General features: G+C 38.9%; 1 protein-coding gene across 2 annotated transcripts; it reads right to left on the minus strand.

The window, feature by feature from the left end:
* Window positions 1-6064: 6064 nt before the first annotated feature.
* LOC147641080 (uncharacterized) lies at window positions 6065-10492 on the minus strand. 2 transcript variants are annotated; one of them, XM_086817948.1, is made up of 6 exons: window positions 10378-10492; window positions 10047-10341; window positions 8534-9967; window positions 6942-8323; window positions 6483-6722; window positions 6065-6361 (listed from the first exon to the last, which is right to left on the minus strand). In XM_086817948.1, the coding sequence occupies exons 2-3, from the start codon at window positions 10330-10332 to the stop codon at window positions 9294-9296; spliced, it is 960 nt and encodes a 319-aa protein (XP_086674074.1). In that variant the 5' UTR covers window positions 10333-10341; window positions 10378-10492; the 3' UTR covers window positions 6065-6361; window positions 6483-6722; window positions 6942-8323; window positions 8534-9293. The 2 variants fall into 2 exon arrangements, with proteins under 2 accessions (XP_086674074.1, XP_086674080.1); XM_086817954.1 differs by lacking the exon at window positions 6942-8323 and having other exon boundaries at window positions 9282-9967; window positions 10047-10433.
* Between the last annotated feature and the right edge of the window lie 13577 nt (window positions 10493-24069).

The following is a 24069-nucleotide window of genomic DNA, read 5'->3' on the forward strand; positions in this document are numbered from 1 at the left end:
CGTTGCAGCGACGTCCTAGGCAATGCGCACTCTTTTGGGGAGGGACTCTGCATCCAGCACCTTCATGCGCTTGCTCTTGGCTCTTTGCTTGCTCCATACAACGTCCCATAACTGTAGACGTTGCATATTAGCTTCAGGCGGGGCAGCATCTCTAAGATCATTGCATGCTACACGCATGCTCCCCAAAATGTTTCGTGTTATATGTTGATGGTTGAAATCTTCTATCTTCTGTCTATCAAGTAACTCAGCGTTGCCTCCGCTTCGAAGCCGACGCTGTGCATTTTCCCATATCTGGTCTATTAGATCTCGCATGAGTATCTCAGACTCATTGATCTTTTTGACGACATCATCAGCACATTGTGACACTGTGATGACTGCTTCAATGCGAATTGCTCGTAGACCGATTTTACGCTCTTCAGGGGAAAGCATGTTGGTCGTCTTCATAAATCTAGCAAATATCACTAAACACAAAAAAAACAGAATATTAAACATTACTGAAATCAACATCAAGCAAACGTGAGAGAACAGCAACAAGTGTATCATTACTTATCAATGTTCAAACAAAAACGGAATATCAAATAATTTTAATGAACTCAACATCATCCAATACATCATCAAACGTGAGAGAACAGCAACAAGTGTATCATTACTTATCAATGATCAAACAAAAACGGAATATCAAACAATATTACTGAACTCAACATCATGCAATACATTATCGAACGTGAGACAACCGCAACAAGTGCATTATTACTTATCAAGTGTATACATGTTGCACTCCTCATCTACACACCTATCATGATATAGAGAGAAAGAGAGAGTTGTGAAGGGTATTATGAGAGAGAGAGAGAGAGAGAGGGGGAGGAAGAGAGAGAGGTGTGACAGATAGAGAGAGAGGTGTGACAGATAGAGAGAGAGGGAACATTAGATGACATTTTTAATAGTTTTGTGAGTTCCTAAAGAGAGGAAAATAATGTTTTGTATTCCTAAAGCACTCCTCATCTACACACCTATCGTGATAGAGAGAGAGTTGTGAAGTGTATCATGAGAGAGAGAGAGAGAGAGAGTTGTGAAGTGTATCATGAGAGAGAGAGAGAGAGAATTGTGAAGTGTATCATGAGAGAGAGAGAGAGAGAGAGAGAGAGAGAGAGGAGAGGAAGAGAGAGAGTTGTGACAGATAGAGAGAAGAAACATTAGATGACATTTTTAATATTTTTGTGAGTTCCTAAAGAGGAAAATAATGTACTGTTTTAATTTTTAAGTAAATAGAGGGAGAAAAAAGAAATTATTAGGAATTATGTATATTTTAAGAGAAAAAAATTATTTTTAAGTAAATAGAGGGAGAAAAAAGAAATTATTAGGAATTATGTATATTTTAAGAGAAAAAAAAAGAAATCCTTATCTACACATCTATCGTGTTGTGAAGTGTATCGTGAGAGAGAGAGAGAGAGAGAAAGAGTTGTGAAGTGTATCATGAGAGAGAGAGAGGGGGGGGGAGGAAGAGAGAGAGATATTCATTTTTTCGAGTTACGAATCACAATATTATAAAATAAAACGTTTAGACAATATGATGTAAACTTTGATCCATGAAATACTCATGCCACGTTAGCAACCAAGTATCACATGGATTAAACACAATAAAAACAATACAAGTCAAATCAAACAAATTTACGACATTTTTTCGACCGCATTAACGATCATATGCCGTAATATGCAAGCAAATTTACAACATTTTTTCGACCGCATTAACGATCAAATGCCGCAATATGCAAAAAACAATATATGCACTAGCGGACGACACCAACTTGCCGCGTTAACGACAAAATGCCGCCCGATTCTATGGGAATACGAATAGGATACGAACATACACTGGCCGCGTTACCGACCATATGCCCGCATTTGACAAAGGGAAGGGAAGGGAAGGTGACATCGCCATAACGATACTATGCTTACCGCGTTACCGACTAGTACCACTACGGCGTGCCATACTTACCATAGGACACAGACTTGCCGCGTTACCGACTAAGTGCCCCAGGGTAAGCACCATTCCGAAGAATGGCCTTACACACACACCCTCGTGTGGCGGACCACCCACATCCTGCCACGCATTGCGACAATGGGTGGCTGCCCGCACGAACACACACCCACACACACATCCCTCGTGTGGCGGACCACCCACATCCTGTCGCGCATTGCGACAGTGGGCGGCTGCCCCCACGAACACACACCCACATACACACACACACACACACACACACACACACACACACACACAAGTTTCATTCCTATGTATGTTGTCAGTAATGAACTCCCAAAGGGCCCCCCGGGCCCATATATATAGAAAATTGTACCCCGCCGAGCTGAATGACGACCCCGCCGGGACCCGCCGGGGTTTCTTTTTTCCCGGCGGGACCGCCGGGTATAGCAAAACCCCGACGGGATTTTATCCGGTTATTAGGGAGCTTCCCACCGGCTTTTTTGGGAACATGTTAACACATGTTATTAACAAAAAAAAAATTTGTGATCATGTGAATATAAAATCATTGCTTTCTACTCACTCCCACTGTGTCACAAACTTCTTGCATTTGGGAAGGCTGGACCAATAAGTCCATATCTTTTAGTAGATGTTGAAAGACTAGTTTTTTTTTAGTTTGATTTTCGGGAAGTTTCAAAAGTTTCAAGATATCCGACCTATTTCATAAGCTCATTCAAAAATCTTACCCTTTCTTGAGCATTAGACATGTCAAATCCTAGAAGGGTAGTAACATCATCTCTTACAAGTTTTAACCTTTTTTTCCTTTGTCCAGATCTCTCTGTCAAGTTAACTACATCCCGCATTCGTTTTACTCGTGCTCTTAACCCTATTGGAGTTTCTTTTAAGGTTTTCAATTGATCATTTTCTTGTTTCAAAGACACTATTTTGTTTTCAAGTTCTATAATTTTTGTTGCATTCAAAGATAAAGTATTTTGAAGATATGTAATATATTTTGCATGTGATTGAGATAGTCTTGAACTATAACCAAGTAAGCCATCCACCCCATCACCAACAAATCTAATCAAATCATGTGGTGTGTGAAAAGAAGGATACCGTCTTGTTCTGGGATCCGGTGGATATAGACTTCCATCTGTCCATAGGTCAATATGCTTCTTTCCTTCGTTGCGAAGATGTTGAGCTTCATTCTCACATGAAAGGGGTCTTTGGTAGACACTCCGTGTAGTTGCATACTCTTGGTTGAGCTTGATATTCAAATGAAACTTACGATTAGATGTATCACTCATTACTAACAGAGCTAAAAATATTAGCAGAGCTATTAGAACATGAGAGACGCAAAAGAATGAGAATGAGATGTAGCTTGTGAAATTCTTAGAGAAGCAGAGGAGTAAAATTTTTTGGAGAATGGATGAGAGCGCATGCGGAGGGAATGGTCATTCAAAAGTAAGAGAAATAAGTATTTACCGCGAAGTCACTAAAAGAGGACGCATTTCGAGACGAGCCATTAGAGAGTAGCATGAAAACGATATATTTTTTTAGATTTTAAAATATGTACTTAGATACGTGTTCAATCACATAGATACGGTTTAAATATCCAAAACGGCCAAATTTGGAGCCGTTCTGACCGACAACATTCTACTAATTAGCAAGTTAGCGAAATTCCTTACACAGCCCATTTTGAGACGTTTTTGGCCCTAATGCCATCTATATAAACCTTGCTTACTTTCTTGCCCTAAATTCGGACATCAACGATGGCCAAAATGTCAGATACTCTATTCAATTGAACCACATTAGCCTAAGGTGTTTTAACCTTGACTCTTCTAACACTTGCCAGCTTATGCTGTTGCCATCTTAAACTAGAGTTTAGTTGTAAAAGTTGGAACATATGTAATGTTTGCCTTCTTATGCTTCACATATGACAAAATACTGTAAGGTGATTCCCCTTCTCCCAATTGAAAGTCCTCCATAATAATTTTCCTTCTTCTACCTCTAGCTCTCCCTTGCTTGCTAGATTCTGGCTTCTCCATGGTTGACTTTCCTTTTTCTCTTTTCTTCTTGTCCCTTGCTTCTTTATTAGTACCCTTTGACTTTGATCTCTATGATCCTTGTCCTTTTGTTGGCCAATACGTCAACTTCATCTTCCTCTTCTTCCAGTACATGTACATTCCCTAGAGCACCTTGAGGTTGCATCTACCCTTGCAGTGGCCCCTGGTTTCCATTATCTACTTCCATATTCCCAATGCCTCGATTAACTTCCGATCATGGAATGATTGGGCACATGCCTCCTGGCTCCCTCCTTGGCTCAAGACACTACAGAGCTATGTGCCTCTCTCCCCACAGTTGTAGCACTGAAAGCGATGCAACTCAGTGTGGTTCTTCGAACCTGGTTCTAAATCATCTGCACTACAAGATTTAGATTCCTAATCTGCTTAGTCAACCTCTAAATCTCCTACTCTGCAGACCATCCTGATTCTAAATCACGTGCACTACAAGATTTAGATTCCTAATCTGCTTAGTCAACATCTGAATCTCCTACTCTATAGACCATCCTGATGTCTATTTGCCTTAACAACCCTTGGAATCTCAATGTGATGGTCCCTTTCTTCATGAACATCAATAGGCACAGGCTCAACCACATGTCCATATATACCATGGCCACATCTAACTGACAAATCTATCTCCCTTTTTCTCCGAGCCAGCTTCTATTTTCACATTTTTTTCTTCCATTGCTCTGATGCCAACCTAAAAGCCTTAACATAGGTATCAAGGTCTTTGAGTTCCACTTTCTCCTTAATAACCCCATGTAATAACCCTATGAATCTATCTTTCTTCAAGAAATCTGGTGGTGTTTCCCCCTAATGCCTTGATGATTCTTCTCCAGACTCCTTTAAACCTATTTACAAAAGCAACAACCTCTTCTTCCCCCTGGTACAGAATGCTTAGTTCCTTCCAAAGATCCTCTGGACTATTAGTCCAGACCTATTTACAAAAGCAACAACCTCTTCTTCCCCCTGGTACAGAATGCTTAGTTCCTTCCAAAGATCCTCTGGACTATTAGTCCTCCCGTACTTTCTTCTTAATGCATCTCTCAAGTGCTCCCAATTACGCCTATGCTCCTCTATTAACACATCTTCATACAATTCCCTGGTCGCTCCCTCCAAAAGTGACCCTATCATCTAATCTTTATACGCATCGTCATACTTATTGTTCTTCACAGCTGCCAGCTCAAATTTCCTCAAGACCTTAGTGACATCTTCTCCCCTCTCACCTCTTAAAACATCATATGCAAAATCAACCATTGGTCCCGAGTTGATCCGCAAGTGGATTCCAACCTACTGATCAAAGCCTTATACAAGAACCTTCTCAGTGGGGGCACCAAAGCATGTGAAGTGGCTAGGTGATGGCCTCTATAACACCACCAGTAGACACACAAGATGAAAATGTAAAGGGACACTACAATCCCAACTCCTAGGGAACTAGTCAACTTTGCTCCTGTTCTCAACCCTTCAGCCCGACTTTTCCAGACACTTCAACACACTTCCCGACACTTCCAAACACTCTAATCTGACTCCACTGATTCCTCCAGTTGTTCTCTTAGGTCATATCATACAACCAACACCTCTGTTAGTCAGTGATCATGGCATCATGGTGTCTATCATCAGAACTATCGCCATCATTGCCCTCTACATCATCATCCTCTTTTTCATCACTTGAATTGTTTAGGCTATCAATATTTTTTTTGCATGAAGTGATCTTGAATACCCTCATCTCAATAGAAGAAGATTCTGTGTCCTTCACTAATGGTTCACCATTCTCAAATGTGAGTTGCCTGATCGGCTAACTAACCAAATTCAAAACTGAAACACAAGTTGAACTTGGATGCAAAGATCCTTCTATAATGACACCCAAGCTACTCTCCCCTAGTTCTCTACAATTTATAGCCTCGTATGGGTGGACTAGCAATAGTACTCTATTGCCAAGTTTTGTAGATCTGTTGTCATCCCATAGGATGACACTTTTCTCTTTCCAGCTCTCTCTATATATAAAGTGATCTTCTTCATCAACAAGAAGTTTCACAAAATTATCCTCTTTGGTATTAGTAATGTCTTTATCCATAACAAGGTTGACCAATGGCCATTTGATGATGCTTCCAACTTCTTGATACATTGTTCTTGCATCCATTATGGCAAATGGAATGAGAAATGTGTCATCAAAGCTTTGTTGAACATGTATTGCTGCACATGTCTCACCAATGAATTGAAAACCACATGTTTGAGATGCATCAATGGAATGAATAACCCTGCGTGCCTTCCTTGTAAAACCATCAATGAGAAACACTGAAGCACCTTGTTTTAGACCCTGCAATCCCTGAGAAAATCAAGATCTCAATAAGAAAGATTGAAGCGATGTTTTTACGGTAGTACACAAAACTATAAATGTAATTCAATCTCAACATGAGTTCAGGCTCCAACCAAAGTTTGAATCTCACCTATCAATGCTAGTTTGCTAGGAGGCTAGGCTCCAACATGTAGAGGCACGAACCATGATAACCGTATCCTCCTCGAGATCCTTCCCGGAGTCATGGCCTTTTGAATATCCTGGGATATTTTATGTTTGAAGCTCTTCACCGTCACTTCATGTGGAATGTCCCAATTAAGAGAAGAAAGGCTTGGCACTGCTAAATCCTCAATTTGCCCATACACACCTGTTTTTGGGGGAACAATGTACTCTGCATAGTATACAAAAAGATTACCCTTATTAAAAAAGCTGCATTCTGGTCACCATACATGAGCTCTGCAAATTCTTTGTGAATGTCTTGGAAAGTATCACTGAAGCTTTCCATAGGCTGCCACTCAAAACTTGTTGAGGGAAAGATACCTGAAGAAATTAGAAGTTAAAACTTGTATTAAAAGAAAAAATATATTTGTAAAATTGAACTACAACTTACAATGTGCTTGCATAGGATGGACCTGAGCAAACCAACCTTCAGAAGTAACCTTGAAAGCAGTAATGCATCGCTTCCAGTGAAACTCTTTTTTATTTTTTTCACCTTGTGAGATCCCTTGCATGAGGGCAACATAGTAACCCAGTCGTTTACAGTGAAACTCTTGGGTTCCCAAGTTCCATCATCCCTTTTGTTGTATACAACACAAGAGTTTATTGAACGAGAAGGATATCTTTTGGATTCCATATAGAATAGAAGCAAGAGAATGAAACAATGGAACTCAATGAGGTTGAAAAAGAGATGAGAGAGAGCTAAAAGATGCAATGAAGCTCATTGAGGTCAAACAGGAGATGAGAGAGAGCTAGAAGATGAGAGCTTCTAGACGTTGGGAAGAAGAATGAAAATGGTATGGGCGCCAAAAGGAATATTAGAGATAGTTTGTCCAAACTTCAAAATATTTGGCATTAACTACATGCCATCTTTTTTCAAATCTTTTGACAAATTTTGTTAGTATAACGGATCCTAGGGAACCACCACAATCGGTCTGAATATAGTCAGTACAAGCTATCATTCTCAATTAGATGGAAAAATTAAAAGAGTTAATCAAGTCATCGAAGATATTCCTAGAGCATATTGTGCCAAAGAACCTAAATCTTAGAATACCTATTTACCAATTGTGGATTTTGCTTACAACTTAGTGTTTCACTCCTAGACTCTCATCATAGTTAGTGGTACCTTTACGCTAGGCTTGATCAACAAATTTTGTTATAAATTAACGGGTTCTTGCAAGGCCCATTTTGAGTCCACATTTTCTCTAATGGGATGAGATGCTGGCAACTCAAGAGGAAGGTCATCAATAGAATAATGCTTAAATTTATCTAAGAAGTTTTCCTACCTAGGTATCAAAGTGCTCGAGTGTCTTCAACCTCATTAGCATAAATCACGTAAGTTGTTGCATGCTTGTATAAGGCACGTTTAGCCGAAATGTGTGAAATGATAGGGTAAAGGTCATGTGAAGGATCACTTCTTAGAGTAAGCAAAGTATCATGTATCTCAAAATTCACAGTGTGTTGGATAGACTATATGAGGATTATATTGGTTTCTAAATGGCATGCCTAAAATGATGTTACTGTCTACATGCAATGGTGGAATAAGAAATTGAGCCTTTTCACAATATGGACCAATAGTAACCTCAAGCATCATGACTTCTTCACAATATCATAATGTGCAGCAAGAAAGGATAATTTATGCGATATGCAATGTAGTATATTTCTAAATGCAAATGATGTGAACCAAACATTGTGAAGAAGTCATGTGTGCTATCATCATTGCGTAAAATGAAAATGTCTTCACCATTTTTTACGATTCATATGAATGACCATTAACTCATTGCAAAAGAGAAGACATTCTACTCAAGATGAGGACCAAGATCAAGAGGAAGACCAAGACCAAGGTGTGAAGGAATACCAAGTATGGCTTGCAACTATTGCAACAAGCCAAGAAATATAACTAAGGATCGCTAAAACAAAAAGAGCACACTTGATGCAATAAGGAACAAAATAAGAGAAATAGGATTGGCCTCCCCAAGGAGGAACCCCACTTAAAATGGAGTGACTCTTCTAGAAGAAACACTCTTGCCTCTTTTGTAGCATACATATTATTTCATATCCTTGTGTCAAACTTCAAATCAATATCTACATGGTGTGCCTAATGATAAAGGAAATTAGAGTACTCCATCCATAGGATGTAGGCTTCAATACATGATCGAGATGGGAGTACATTAGTGACCACTTCAGGGAGAGTGTTGAAATATCAATTGATGATACATGGAGCTAATAGATAGAGAAATATTATATCACACATCATAACAAACAAAGAGATCCTCACGTACACACATTATACAGACTTTGGTACATGCATATGCATACAATATAGATGCATAGCCATGTAGAGTTAGAGCATATATAAGAAATTCAAGTAAAATTCTAAAGTTAAATAACCCTTTTGAATGTAACAAACATCTAGAGTTAAAAAATTGTTAGGATTTTGTAGGAGACTAAATGACATGCTCATGCATATAAAAATGCTAAAAATGGCACACACTCTCTCTCTGTCTCTCTCTCTCTCATCACACACCCACGCACCCACACACATTCGCATCCATGCACGCATACACATATATGTTTTCATTGTGCTTGCATATGCATGCTATGTCATAATTGTAATAGTAATGTACTGTACTCTTAGGCTTAGGTGGTATAAAGATTACAGACACATAGATACTTGGAGCACATGAGGCTCTTTGGAAGGTAGTAGATAAGGTTGTGTGTTAGTAGTACCAACCGAGCATTTTAACTAATTGTAGACAATAGAAACGTCCGTCACGGAGACACCAGTGTACGTGCCCTTGATGGGGTACTCGAAGGTGGCACCGTTGTCAAGCTTGATGAACATTTTCGCCGTGTAGGGCAGGCTATTGACAGTGCCCCGTTGGGTGAGGGCCTTGGCAGAGACAGACTCCCTGGGTTGCAACACACTACTGACTGACCACGATAGTTTGCGCGTGTCGCTCCATGATTGCTCACGCGTGACGGTGTGGCTCAAGTCCCACTTGGTGCCCACGGTCACGTCTGCCACCTCCGGCACAGCTGCGTTGATGGTGATGGACATGCCGACGCTGAGCGCATCTGTGACCGACCACTTGCTGGAGACGGTGTACTCGCGTGAGCCCTCCAGCTTCCACTGCATGGCATGCTTCGTATTGTTGGTCTGCTTGAGGCTGTCCAGGGTGATGGGAACAATGCCGCCGATGGTCTCCAGGTCTGGGTATGCCACGTCCTTGATGCGGCAGTAGGCGATGTCGCGCAGGAAGTAGAAGGCGACAGAGTTTACGTCAGCGCCTGCTCGTATGTCGGCGCCCACCAAGATGCCGGAGAAGTAGTCGATGGGGTACTCCCTCACGCAACGCGCCCCGAAATCGAACGCATTTCCGAGGTTGGTGGTGAACTTGATGTTGCCAAAGCGATTTCCTATATATTATATATAATATTGTGTTAGCAACAATGACCATATACGTAATAATAATGAATGTATCTCTTATTATATGACCTGGGATATCGTTCCAGTTGCCGGGCCAGAGCGACATGGAGGTGATGCGCTCGCCGGGCTTGAAGGAGAACTCCCGGTACTCGCCGTCGGGGTTGCCGAACGTCTGGCCTACGTGGTCGCCCGTCAGCCACAGCCTCATGGCCTTCATGCGCGACCCCGTCTTCCACGCCCCTATCTTCTCGATCCGCTTGCCCTCCGGCCACCCACGCACGCTGTACACTTGGCCTCCGCTTGGGTTCCCCACCTCCTGCCGCTCCCCTACCACTGAGCCCGACAGCTGCGCCATATATAATTGGTCACGCCCCTCCCCACCCACAGACTTGTACAATTTTATCAGAAGACTGTATTATTGCTGTTGCTGCGCTTATACTAAGCACAATAATCTTATACGATATATATAGAAGATAGAAGATAGCCCTTGGGTGCTGACTATGCATCTGCCATCTTCAATGATAATGGGTATCTTATATTCCGAAGGTGCTGCTATCTATGTCTATGCATCGCCCACCTTCGCATTAATGAGGATAATGGGTATATATTCTATACCGTCTATGAGAATATGATGGGCATGCACGGGGACCAGCTCTATTATTGTATTCACACACCTCATGCCATTGCCAACAAGGCATAATCGAACAACAGATAAAAATGACAGCGGGCAATTCACAAAATGAGAACACCGCAAGGAACTTTGGACCCATTACTGTATAGAAAAATCTCCTACAAATAGTAAAGTCCTAAAAAGAAGTAGCTGTAAATTTGGACTCTTTAACTAGTATTTGAAGATTACTATACAGGCTCGAGCACCTAACTTGTAAAATATATAGTAGCAAAATATAGGAGTATACTATATAGTGTTCTATTACTTTTGTTATATATATAGCAAATTAAAACACTTCCAACACTATTTTATATAATAATTTTGTTATATATAGGAAATTGAAACACTTTGAAAACTACTCTGTATATCGTTTTCTTTATAAATAGAAGATTGGACTAGGGTTGGGCACGCGATCGAAGTTTATCTGGTCGAACATCACCACTCAAGAGGACCACCGCAAAGAAACACAATATGTATCCTATAAGACAACGGTGGATTCTGAAGTCCCAACTTAAAACCCAAGGATATTGTGATAATGAAATAACCCCAGGGGTGTCTAGGCAGAGAAACAAAGATACATACAAGAGCCAAAGAAGCCAGAACACAGATAGGAAGCAACAAGCCAATAAAGCATGAGCATAGTCGAGCAGTCAAAAGAGGTGGGTAAGAAAAGACTTACTAGCAGCGTAGGAATACGATCAAGGAGCTGCGACAGTATGGGTGGTGCCAACGAACAACAAAAAATCTAGTCCAGAGTTTACCTCCAAAAGAATAGAAGAGAGCCACAGGCACAAGCAGACTCAGGGCCTAGCTCAAGCATGTGTTAAGGCAACACCAAAACAAGTTTGGAGGAAGAAAACTATTCACCCAATAAATAGGAGAGTGCAACACCAATAGTCAGAACGTACACCAAAGAAATCAAGCAAGGCCAAGTTCCAAACAAAGGTATCACTGAAGTGAATCCACATGCACAAGAAAAACAATAGGTTCACAAAGATTTAGTAGATGTATTCCCCCACTCGATGGATGGAAGGGAAACTAAGGAGTTCTCACTCAGAACTAAAGCATCTACAACAACACATACCCACAAGCTCCAACGTTCCCTTGGAAATAAGAAAGAGGGAAGTTAACACAAGGTACCTAGATACCAAGCAAATAACTTCAATTTTCAATGGGCACAAGGTAAAGGGTTAAGCATTTTAGGCCATAAAATGTTTAACCCATTTCACGTCATGAAATAGGTCTATACATTTCACGTGCTCAGTTCTCCACCTCGACATGCATATTTTTTGGGCCTTGGAATGTTTGAGCATATAGGACTCTCTAGGGTATCCCCATTTGCACGCATAAGGGATAGAGACCATTTCACATCGTGAAAACCTCCTCTTGGTAGCATTTCACGCTATGAAAAGCTTCATCGTTGTGAAAAGCTAATGGTTTTCACACAGTGAAATGGTAAAAAAGATTAGCGAATCATATCTTGCCACATGGCATGCCCAATTAAGATGGCCGCCATGATCGACTGTTGGACCATAAAATCGATCACATTTCGCTTTTCGTGCATTTAGCTCCTTCTCATCTTCGAAATCTGCATCTCCACTCTACGATTGTGTCCATCGCCTACGCTCCTTCAGCCCAAACCTTCTCCGCCTCTAATTCTCAGGTAGGATCTCATCACTCTCGCATGTGGATACTTCAATCATTTTTGTCATTGCTTACTTGCATGAGCAATATTCCATGCTTGAAAATCTATCACATGTTTTGTCAATGTTATAAGGCTTGCATTTGATTCTTTTCTTTTTCTTTTGTATCTTTTTTATCTCAATTCTAATACCTTGCATCGTCTAAAGTCATGCACCTTAATGCTTCCAGTCGTCCCAATTCACTAATGCCATAAGAGATCTCAAGTTGTGAAATAGCAATCTGCTATTTCATGGCATGAGATCCAAGACTTGTCATTTTTATGGTTGAACCATTTTCACATCTCATGCCTCCATCTAATCATTAGGGCGCATTAGGGCTAAAAACGAAAAAAAGGGCCCTTTAAGGTTTTGATGAAAACAGTAATTAGCTAAGGTTTAAGTAGAACGAGACCTCCAAATTTGGCCGTTTAGAGGTACTTTTGGAGCATTTAAGAGATGGGCCACAATAAATGCTAACATTCCTTAAATCATGTCAGAGCTGCTTTTCAGTCTCATTATTCTCAATGTTATTTGAACTTTTGAAACGTCTATTGTACAAATATTCCCACCAAAACACGTCCATTTTTCCTCTCATCATCATCATTTGAGTGCGCTCTCTCTCTCTCTTCTATTCTTTTCTGTTATACCCTTGCATAGTGGATTATACTCTAATGTCTATCGCTAACTCTTTACTCAATGCAAGAGAATGCAAATATAAACTTTCTATTAACATAGATCAAGTCTACTCATCTTGGAGAAGTATTCATCACCGAGCATTGTTGGACAAAGATGAGGCAAATAGACTACGACTAGAGGGAAGAAAACCCATTGATTTATGGGTGGATGGAAGTATTTATCCCAATGATCCTTCAACTGGTAGACCTTCTCCATTTGTAAATGTTTCATGAATTGATTAGATTTGTTGGAGATGGTTTTGATGGTTTGCTTGGTTACTGTATGAAGTTATATTCTGACAAAAGATGGAAAGAGTGAGCATATCTATCATGAACAAGGCAATTGATTACAGCAATGGATGAGGAGAGAAACCAGAACATAAAATCCAGTCAGAGATGAGCTTTGGTGGGTTGGTGCAGCTCAGATACCAACACTGAAAATTATCAAACCCTCAAATGGTTGTTCTCCCACACAGGTATCCCTGATATCATTCAATCCCAAAGTACTGGAGATATGTTGATAGTTGGAGTTGGCAATTTTAAAGTAGAATGGAATTTGGGTGCTGACTTAAAGACTATCAAATGTATGCTTGGAATATGCAATGGGCTGATGCAAAGTATCCTTGCATTTATTGTATGGAAGGTATGGGATCAAAAGAGTGGAGCACTTTGTGACCAGTAAGGAGAGTCCAAATGAGAGACTCTATAGATCTGAGTAAGATCAAGAATAACGAAGACATTTGGGATCCCATTCCTCCTATCTCTCTTAAGAATGTTCACATATGCACTTTGCATATGCAGAGATAAGAATAATTGACAAGCTTCTGAGATTGCATCTTGATTATGCATATTCTATTAAACCAACATCATTAGCAGATCAATGTATTGATAAATGTGAAGCATTGTTATCAAAAATGGTCTTTCATGGGGGCCAGGTTCATTTAAGGAAAGATCCAACAGTTTCAGGGAAAACACAGGGGAGATGACTTGGCAGATGTCTCCATGGGAGGTACAAAAGCTAGAAGATTTTTAGGAAACCATGGTAAAAAACAAGTGAATGTTACGTGGGATTGTTGGAAAGAATTGTGTGAGATCACAACAAATGTTGCCAGTACACCGCGGCCAGCAAATCTTAGAATGGAGGTTTGGAAGCATCTTGACATCTTTTTTAATGTTCTTAGACAATAGAAGACATCAGCTACATATGCGCAAGAGTACAAATGTCATTCAAATAATCAAAGAAGCATGGGGAGAAAAAGATATCACATACTATTTGGTAAGACTCCTTTGTATTCATGATACACTTAGTGGATTTGACATATGCCGTTTTTATTATTATTTTTTATGTAGCACATCCTCCATGTACATGGGCCATATTTTGTTGAGGAGCATGGACCCCTAACAACATACAGTAACCAAGGGATGGAAAAGTCACATTACCAGGCACGCACAACATCATTCTTTCAGAGCACAAGACGTGGTGGAGGGGCTACAAGAAGCAATGCTCTTGCAGAGTTATTCAACTAGTTCTTCAGAAGACAACTACAAAGAATGTAGAAAAATGACATTTCGAAAACATAACACTCTCAAAAAAGAGAACTGTTGTATTCATAACTTTGTACAAAAAGTTATCTATTGTAATTAAGAGTATGTACAAAAATTCTATTCCAAAGTTTTCACATCATCATCCTTTGTCAGTGCTCCCCTGGAGCATAGAAATTTCCTTCTATTGTAGCCACCTAGTATGTTTACATCGGTTTTATTTGTAGATAGAGCATGCGCACAGTATGTCAAAAAATACCCTGCTCTAGAGGCGAAAAACGCAGGGCCATAACCAAAAATTCTAGTAGCGGCTGGCTTCTCAAGAAACATGATTTTGTTAGTGTTGGCTTGTATAGTTGAGAAGCCATACAGTCTGCAGAGTGCTTTAATACAAAGTATAAGAGAGTCTGCATCCTCCTCGGAGAATCAGCTATGCAACACATGGAAAATATTCTCATCCATTTTGGACAAATAGTGTCCAAGTGCAGAATCTTTCTTGCTAGAGCTTGCTTGCCTTGAGCCTTTATCTCTCCCTAAGAAGTTGACTTCATCTACTAGCTCCAACTATAAACAAGAGGAACACTCTGAAATTATTGTAAGTTAAAATAATATAATGTATGGATTCAAATTCATATTCACTTACCTTTTGATTTTCATCTTGTTCAAGTATATCTGATGTCCAGAGTGAGATTAAGGTTTCTTTGATGTCTTTAAGTTGGACATAATCACTCTGTTCCCTTCCAACATTGGCGGCAATACCAAGTGAAGCTTGAAGCTGATTAAATTCATCATCAGAGATCAATGGTTCCGACTCCGGTGCTTTCTTAATACATATAGTGATAAAGCATGAGTTGAGTCAATGAACTTATCATCTGAAGTATACACATCTAAAGCAGCAAATTCATCTTCATTATGCTCATTCTCAATATCAATGAGCCCTTCTCAGCAGCTTCACAACCCTCTATAATGAGACGGCAAGACATTAGTCCTCCCTCAAGTTAAATAGCTTTTGAATATCAGAAAGGAGTAAATACTCCTTATCCCCTTGATAAGAAAACTTGGCAATGAAGGAACAATATATTTATGCAATGGATCTCCACTTTCCTTAGGTGACTGAACAATTGTATGTGCCTTTAATTCTGTGATTTCAATATTCTTGTCAAGCCTCTCCTCCTCCTTAGGTCCAAGTTCATCCTCTATATCATTTGCTAATTAATCTCTGAGAAAGCAAAAGTTTGAAGAGCCTTCAATCTCCTCAAGTTTCTCCTCTTCACATCTAAGAGGATATTTGACAATGGAGAAAACTATAAAGACAACAGCTTTGACCATTTTCCTGCAACCTTTTGGATGAGAGGAGAAACCACCACAATCGGTCTGAATATAGTTAGTACAAGCTATCATTCTCAATTAGATGGAAAAGTTAAAAGAATTAATCAAGTCATCGAGGATATTCCTAGAGCATATTGTGCCAAAGAACCTAAATCTTAGAATACCTATTTACCAATTGTGGATTTTGATTACAACTTAGTGTTTCACTCCTACACTCTCATCATAGTTAGTGGTGCCTTTACACTAGGCTTGATCAACAAATTTTTTTATAAATTAATGGGTTCTTGCAAGGCCCATTTTGAGTCCACATTTTCTCTAATGGGATGAGATGCTGGCAACTCAAGAGGAAGGTCATCAATAGAATAATGCTTTAATTTATCTAAGAAGTTTTCCTACCTAGGTATCAAAGTGCTCGAGTGTCCTCAACCTCATTAGCATAAATCACGTAAGTTGTTGCATGCTTGTATAAGGCACGTTTAGCCGAAATGTGTGAAATGATAGGGTAAAGGTCATGTGAAGGATCACTTCTTAGAGTAAGCAAAGTATCATGTATCTCAAAATTCACAGAGTGTGTTGGATAGACTATATGAGGATTATATTGGTTTCTAAATGGCATGCCTAAAATGATGTTAGTGTCTACATGCAATGGTGCAATAAGAAACCAATAGTAACCTCAAGCATCATGACTTCTTCACAATATCATAATGTGTAGCAAGAAAGGATAATTTATGCGATATGCAATGTAGTATATTTCTAAATGCAAATGATGTGAACCAAACATTGTGAAGAAGTCATGTGTGCTATCATCATTGTGTAAAATGAAAATGTCGACCATTTTTTACGATTCATATGAATGACCATTAACTTATTGTTGCAGAAGAGAAGACATTCTACTCAAGATGAGGACCAAGATCAAGAGTAAGACCAAGACCAAGGTGTGAAGGAATACCAAGTATGGCTTGCAACTATTGCAACAAGCCAAGAAATATAACTAAGGATCGCTAAAACAAAAAGAGTTTTGAATAAGCACACTTAATGCAATAAGGAACATAATAAGAGAAATAGGATCGGCCTCCCCAAGGAGGAACCCCACTTAAAATGGAGTGACTCTTCTAGAAGAAACACTCTTGCCTCTTTTGTAGCATACATATTATTTCATATCCTTGTGTCAAACTTCAAATCAATCTACATGGTGTGCCTAATGATAAAGGAAATTAGAGTACTCCATCCAGAGGATGTAGGCTTCAATACATGATCGAGATGGGAGTACATTAGTGACCACTTCAGGGAGAGTGTTGAAATATCAATTAATGATACATGGAGCTAATAGATAGAGAAATATTATATCACACATCATAACAAACAAAGAGATCCTCACGTACACACATTATACAGACTTTGGTACATGCATATGCATACAATATAGATGCATAGCCATGTAGAGTTAGAGAATATATAAGAAATTCAAGAACAATTCTAAAGTTAAATAACCCTTTTGAATGTAACAAACATCTAGAGTTAAAAAATTGTTAGGATTTTGTAGGAGACTAAATGACATGCTCATGCATATAAAAATGACATGCTCATGCATATAAAAATGCTAAAAATGACACACTCTCTCTCTCTCTCTCTCATCACACACCCACGCACCCACACACATTCGCATCCATGCATGCATACAAAGAAGTCATGATGATTTAGGTTACTATTGGTCCATATTGTGAAAAGGCTCAGTTTCTTATTGCACCATTGCATGTAGACACTAACATCATTTTAGGCATGCCATTTAGAAACCAATATAATCCTCATATAGTCTATCCAACACACTCTGTGAATTTTGAGATACATGATACTTTGCTTACTCTAAGAAGTGATACTTCACATGACCTTTACCCTATCATTTCACACATTTCGGCTAAACGTGCCTTATAGAAGCATGCAACAACTTACGTGATTTATGCTAATGAGGTTGAGGACACTCGAGCACTTTGATACCTAGGTAGGAAAACTTCTTAGATAAATTTAAGCATTATTCTATTGATGACCTTCCTCTTGAGTTGCCAGCATCTCATCCCATTAGAGAAAATGTGGACTCAGAATGGGCCTTGCAAGAACCCATTAATTTATAACAAAATTTGTTGATCAAGCCTACCGTAAAGGCACCACTAACTATGATGAGAGTGTAGGAGTGAAACACTAAGTTGTAAGCAAAATCCACAATTGGTAAATAGGTATTCTAAGATTTAGGTTCTTTGGCACAATATGCTCTAGGAATATCCTCGATGACTTGATTAACTCTTTTAATTTTTCCATCTAATTGAGAATGATAGGTTGTACTGAAGTTAAGTTGAGCTTAAATAGCCTCAAATAATGCTCTCCAAAAGTGTGAGGTAAACTTGGGATCTCTATCACTGTGACTATAGATTTTACATTAGGGCCAAAAATGCCTCAAAAAGGGTCCTTTACTAATCTTGTGATGATTAAGAAAAGAGCCAAAGAGAGTGTTCCACGTGCACAAGAATATGGTATTCTTGCCTCCCCTACTTTGGAGGTAGTAGAGTCCATTTCGAGCTTTTTTCCTCTAATTTAGTCAAAATCTCTATATTTAGACCGATTGTGGTGGTCTCTAGGATCCGTTATACTGACAGAATCTGTCAAAAGATTTGAAAAAAGATGGCATGTAGTTAAAGCCAAAATTTTTGAAGTTTGGACAAACTACCTCTAATATTCCTTTTGGCGCCCAAATTTTTGAAGTTTGGACAAACTACCTCTAATATTCCTTTTGGCGCCCATACCATTTTCATTCTTCTTCTCAATGTCTAGAAGCTCTCATCTTCTAGCTCTCTCTCATCTCCTTTTTGACCTCAATGAGCTTCATTGCATCTTTTAGCTCTCTCTCATCTCTTTTTCGACCTCCTTGAGTTCCATTGTTTCATTCTCTTACTTCTATTCTATATGGAATCCAAAAGATGTCCTTCTCGTTCAATAAACTCTTGTGTCGTACACAACAAAAGGGATGATGGAACTTGGGAACCCAAGAGTTTCACTCTAAATGACTGGGTTACTATGTTGCCCTCATGCAAGGGATCTCACAAGGTGAAAAAAATAAAAAAGTGAGGATACAAAATACCATTGGAAGCGATGCATTGCTGCTTTAAGGTTACATCTGAAGGCTGGTTTGCTAAGGTCCAACATGTTTACATAGCAAAGGATATATACGTACCTCCAACTCAACATATTCCTATGCAAGCACATTGTAAGTTGTAGTTCAATTTTGCAAATATATTTTTTCTTTTAATACAAGTTTGAACTTCCAATTTCTTCAGATATCTTTCCCTTAACAAGTTTTGAGTGGCAGCTTGTGGAAAGCTTCAGTGATACTTTCCAAGCCATTCACAAAGAATTTGCAGAGCTCATGTATGGTGACCAGAATGTAGCTTTTTTAATAAGGGTAATCTTTTTGTATACTACGCAGAGTACATTTTCCCCCCAAAAACAGGTGTGTATGGGCAAATTGAGGATTTAGCAGTGCCAAGCCTTTCTTCTCTTAATTGGGACATTCCAGATGAAGTGACGGTGAAGAGCTTCAAACATAAAATATCCCAGGATATTCAAAAGGCCATGACTCCGGAAAGGATCTCAAGGAGGATACGGTTATCATGGTTCGTGCCTCTACATGTTGTTGTAGCTTGCTTTAGAGACGCAGAGCTACAGAGGACAAAGGCATCATGGCTAAGTAGAAACTTCCCAATAGATTATTTGGACAACATTATAGGACTGTTTTGGAAATCTAGAGAGTGTGACCATAAGGGTGACTACAAAAGGTGCCATGCATGCCCTCAATCCCTGGCTTTGTCTTACAATATCTCTTGACAATCTCTTACTATGGGTTATGATTATAGGAGATACAAACTTAAGTTGGGTATCTGGGAACCTTTGGACTCTGATATAGATTGCATGTCATTTAGGTCTGAGTTGCAGGTTATTCCAAAGTCAAGATTTGTTTTTATATGAAGAGGTTGTTTTTTAGAGATCAGAAAGGCCCAAACTGACACTCATCATCTTATCCCAAGGGCTACCTTCATCCGTGTAGTAAAGCAAGTATGTGACAATATTGGTGTCTTAGCTAAAAGTAATACCCCATTCAAAAAGTGCAAGCTTCTGCATTGTGGTGCTTGCAAGAAGCATCTGAAGACTTTCTTATAGATTTCATGAATGATGCCTATATTGCTGCTGCACATGCACATAGAGTCACTTTAATGAACAAGGATTTCTTAGTGGTGAGCAGGCTTAGGTATAGATTCGATAAAGTTCTCAAGCCACTTCCCACCACACAGATACGAGGGCCTTTGATATCCCTCCCAAGAGGTCCCAGAAAGCTGAAGGGCCTACTATTGAAGATGTTATGTTACACATGAGTATAAAACAAGAAAAGCACTTGATCAAAGAGAGATGCTTTTCGAGATGAAGGATAATTTTTATAAAGAGAAAGTTAAGAGACTTGATTATGATAGAATGGGCAAGGTGTATGGTCAAATGATTATCAATGTCTCCTCCAACCCTGAGATTGAATATTACTTAAGCATTTCACTTGAGAACAAACTTCAAAGTGATGTTAGAGAAGACAGATATTGAAATATCTGACGCTGTAATATTCTGTTGCATAAGGTAAGCATCATTCTTTAGCCATAGTTTTGTCCTTTTCTCTCCTTTTTCCATACTTAATATTATTTTTGATTACAATGCCCACAGAGATTTCAAGCAGCATATTTGTGGTTGATCCTCTAATATCAAATGATATCTTTTCAAAGACATGATCAAATATTTAAGGTTTTTTCAAGGCATATGACAGCTTGAGAAACTATTATATATTCATCCCATATAATGAAAGATATTATTTTTTATTAGTTTTAAGGTAGTGTTTTTTAATAGTTTTAAATTCATAACTCACGTGAGTAGATATTTTCTTACTATTGTTTTATTTGCAGTCACCATTGGAGTCTTATATTCATTGATGTTTTTGATAGAGAGGTTACTTTCATGAACTCCTTAGCTGGTATCCATGGTCAATGTAAAATGTATCTCTTTTCATCAACTACCATATTATCTCTTTTCATCAACTATCACCATTTTCTTACAAACATTGCACCTATTTGATATGCTCTTTATTGCAGTGCTTGCAAAATTATATTAGCATATTTAGAGAAAAATTATGAAGATCTTGCAAATCGAGAGAAGCCATTTAAGTATCTTCAGCAAGAGGTATTGAGAATTTGGTTTTGATGTTTCTTTGTTTGAAGATGGATTTCTTCTAATTACACTATAATTTCAGATTGCAATTCAGTCTAACGTTACTAGTTGTTGATGGAGGGTGATTTCAAATGCCTGTAAGACAATAGTTAAGTTGTTAAAACAACAAGTCAATGTAAGAAAACTAGAGAATCCTTTGCATTACTCTTAATGTATTTGTACATTATTTGTATTAGAACTCCACTTTTTTTGGCAGTGCAATAAATAGCCTAAATCTTATATTTGGTGGATAAGAGAGAGAGATGTATTGAGATAATGTTGGACAAAGCAATTACACCTGTAGATCCCGACTCTCCTCCTCTAGGAGATCAGGGCTCGGAGAAAAGGAAAGGAGAAGAAGCTGAAAAGACATAAAGGCAAAGGCAAGGGTTTTCCATTGCATTCTCTTTTAAAATTTGAGAAGATGCAAAAATCCTCAAAGGAAACCATTGCAAATAAGTCCTCTGCAAAGAAGACATCTTAGCCAAAGAGGACCTCACAAAAGAAATCTCATGCAAAGAAGCCCTCTACTCAGAAGCCCCTTAACTTTGGTGCTTTTCGTGCTCAAGGACAAGAGGAAGCAAAGTTTGGGAGTCCAAAAAAACCAAGTGAAGCCCAAGAGCAAGCAAAGTCTGGGAGCCCAAATAAGCAATGTGAAGATGAAGATCAGGCAAAGTCTGGGAGCCCAAATAAGAAAAGTGAAGATCAAGAGCATTAGAATATTTTATAACTCACACATACACAGTGACATTTTGTAACTCGCAAGATGTATTTGTACCATTTATTGTATATAAATCACAATTTGTTTATGAAAGATATAGTTATCTACTAAATGTTTGTTCTCAAATGGAAATGGTTAAGAAAAATGTCAATTGTCTATTCATTCATGGTTCAAAAATTACAACAGTTGGAGGTAAACAACTCATACAATATATAGAGCATTCAGCTCTTCTTCCAATTGTAGTACCATTGACCTTGATTTTATAACTAGGAGTGGTGTTGTCAAGAAACTCCAAGGTTTCCCTAATGTCTTTTAACGTCCACTGAGAGGTAACATTAACCTCCTTTTCTTCCTATTAGGATTGGGTGCAGAAGTAACCTGTGCTATCTTTGGATCTTCAGTATATACTTTTCTTACAGTTTTGTTTGTCCTTGCCATAGATTGCACATTGAGAAATATTTGAGAAACACTGCAAAAAAACTAAAAATATTTTCAAAATTAATACAAGACCCTCAAACAAGAAGAAATAAAGAAAGTGTACATGGCCAGTGGTTTCAAAAAGGCACACAAAAGTACTCTCTCTGGCTATTGTAAAATGGTGACAAATATAAGTGAATAAAATAAACTAGTAGAATAGCAAAACATTTGAATAAAGTAATCTTTAGGAATAGACATTATCAAGAACTATCCTTGTCATATCAGTGCCCCCATGAACTATCCAATAGTGCTATCAATGACACAACGCATACACTATGAGTCCTTTCCAAACAAGTTATGAGTATGCTTCAACAATCGGATGTGTCACCCATAGAAGGATGCCCGCAATGGCGCAAAAGGGAGTAAAATGGCATTGTGCTTTAGATATGGTCACGCCATTGTGGAATGTTAAAAGAGAAGATCGGACTCGATAGTTGTTGAGATATCGAGCTCATCTAGTGAGGCGGTGGACACTGATGACCCGCCTGGGGGAGGATAGGCCCCAGACTTACATCACTGGCATGGTTGGTGAGATCATGGGTGATATGCAGCCAGTGGGTTGACAGGCTGTGTGACAGCCATTCTAGAGAGACTGGCATAGTTATAGCGCCAGCTCGTTTAGTTGGGTTCACACTATAGAGAACCCTAGTATGTATTTGGTTGAGTACCTTTTCATATTGTGTACTCTTATCTTTGTATATGGTGTGTTGAGTGTTGTGTGAAGAAGAAGAAGATTTTTAGGCTCACCTTGTGTGTTCTCTTTTAGGGTTTTATGAGTGTGTGTGTGCTTGCAAGAATGGCAAACCCTTGCCTTTCCATTTATGTCTTTTCAGCTTCTTGTCCTTCCCTTTTCTCTGAGCCTGATCTCCTAGAGGAGGAGAGTCGGGATCTACAGGTGTAATTTCTTATTTGGGCTCCCAAACTTTGCTTGCTCTTGGGCTTCACTTGGTTTTTTTAAGACTCCCAAACTTTGCTTCCTCTTGTCCTTGAGCAGGAAAAGCACCGAAGTTGAGGGGCTTCTGAGCAGAGGGCTTCTTTACATGCGATTTCTTTTGTGAGGTCCTCTTTGGCTAAGATGTCTTCTTTGTAGAGGACTTATTTGCAATGGTTTCCTTTGAGGCTTTTTGCATCTTCTCAAATTTTAAAGGAGAATGCAATGGCAAACCCTTGGCTTTGCCTTTATGTCTTTTTAGCTTCTTCTCCTTCCCTTTTCTCTGAGCGCCTGATCTCGTGGAGGAGGAGAGTCAGGATCTATAGGTGTAATTGCTTTGTCCAACATTATCTCAATACATCTCTCTCTTATCCACCAAATACAAGATTCAGGGTATTTATTACACTGCCAAAAAAAGTGGAGTTCTAAGACAAATAATGTACAAATACATTAAGAGTAATGCAAAGGATTCTCTAGTTTTCTTACATTGACTTGTTATTTTAACAACTTAAAATCTATTGTCCTGTGCAGGCATTTGCAATCACCCTCCATCCACAACTAGTAACGTCAGACTGAATTGCAACCTCAAATAATAGTGTAATTAGAAGAAATCCATCTTCAAACAAAGAAACATCAAAAATAAATTCTTAATACCTCTTGTTGAAGATACTTAAATGGCTTCTTTGTATTTGCAAGATCTTCATAATTTTTCTCTAAATATGCTAATATAATTTTGCAAGCACTGCAATAAAGATCATATCAAATAGGTGCAATGTT

The sequence above is a fragment of the Cibotium barometz genome, chromosome 2 (genome assembly GCF_041138505.1).
Source record: "Cibotium barometz isolate CiBa-2024 chromosome 2, ASM4113850v1, whole genome shotgun sequence".
Taxonomy (NCBI): domain Eukaryota; kingdom Viridiplantae; phylum Streptophyta; class Polypodiopsida; order Cyatheales; family Cibotiaceae; genus Cibotium; species Cibotium barometz.

Excerpts from the sequence above, each read along its gene's own strand:
- LOC147641080 (XM_086817948.1), bottom strand. The coding sequence starts at position 10,332 with ATGGCGCAGCTGTCGGGCTCAGTGGTAGGGGAGCGGCAGGAGGTGGGG. Across the intron at positions 9,968-10,046 it reads CAACTGGAACGATATCCCAG|GAAATCGCTTTGGCAACATC; the intron begins GTCATATAATAA and ends TATAATATATAG.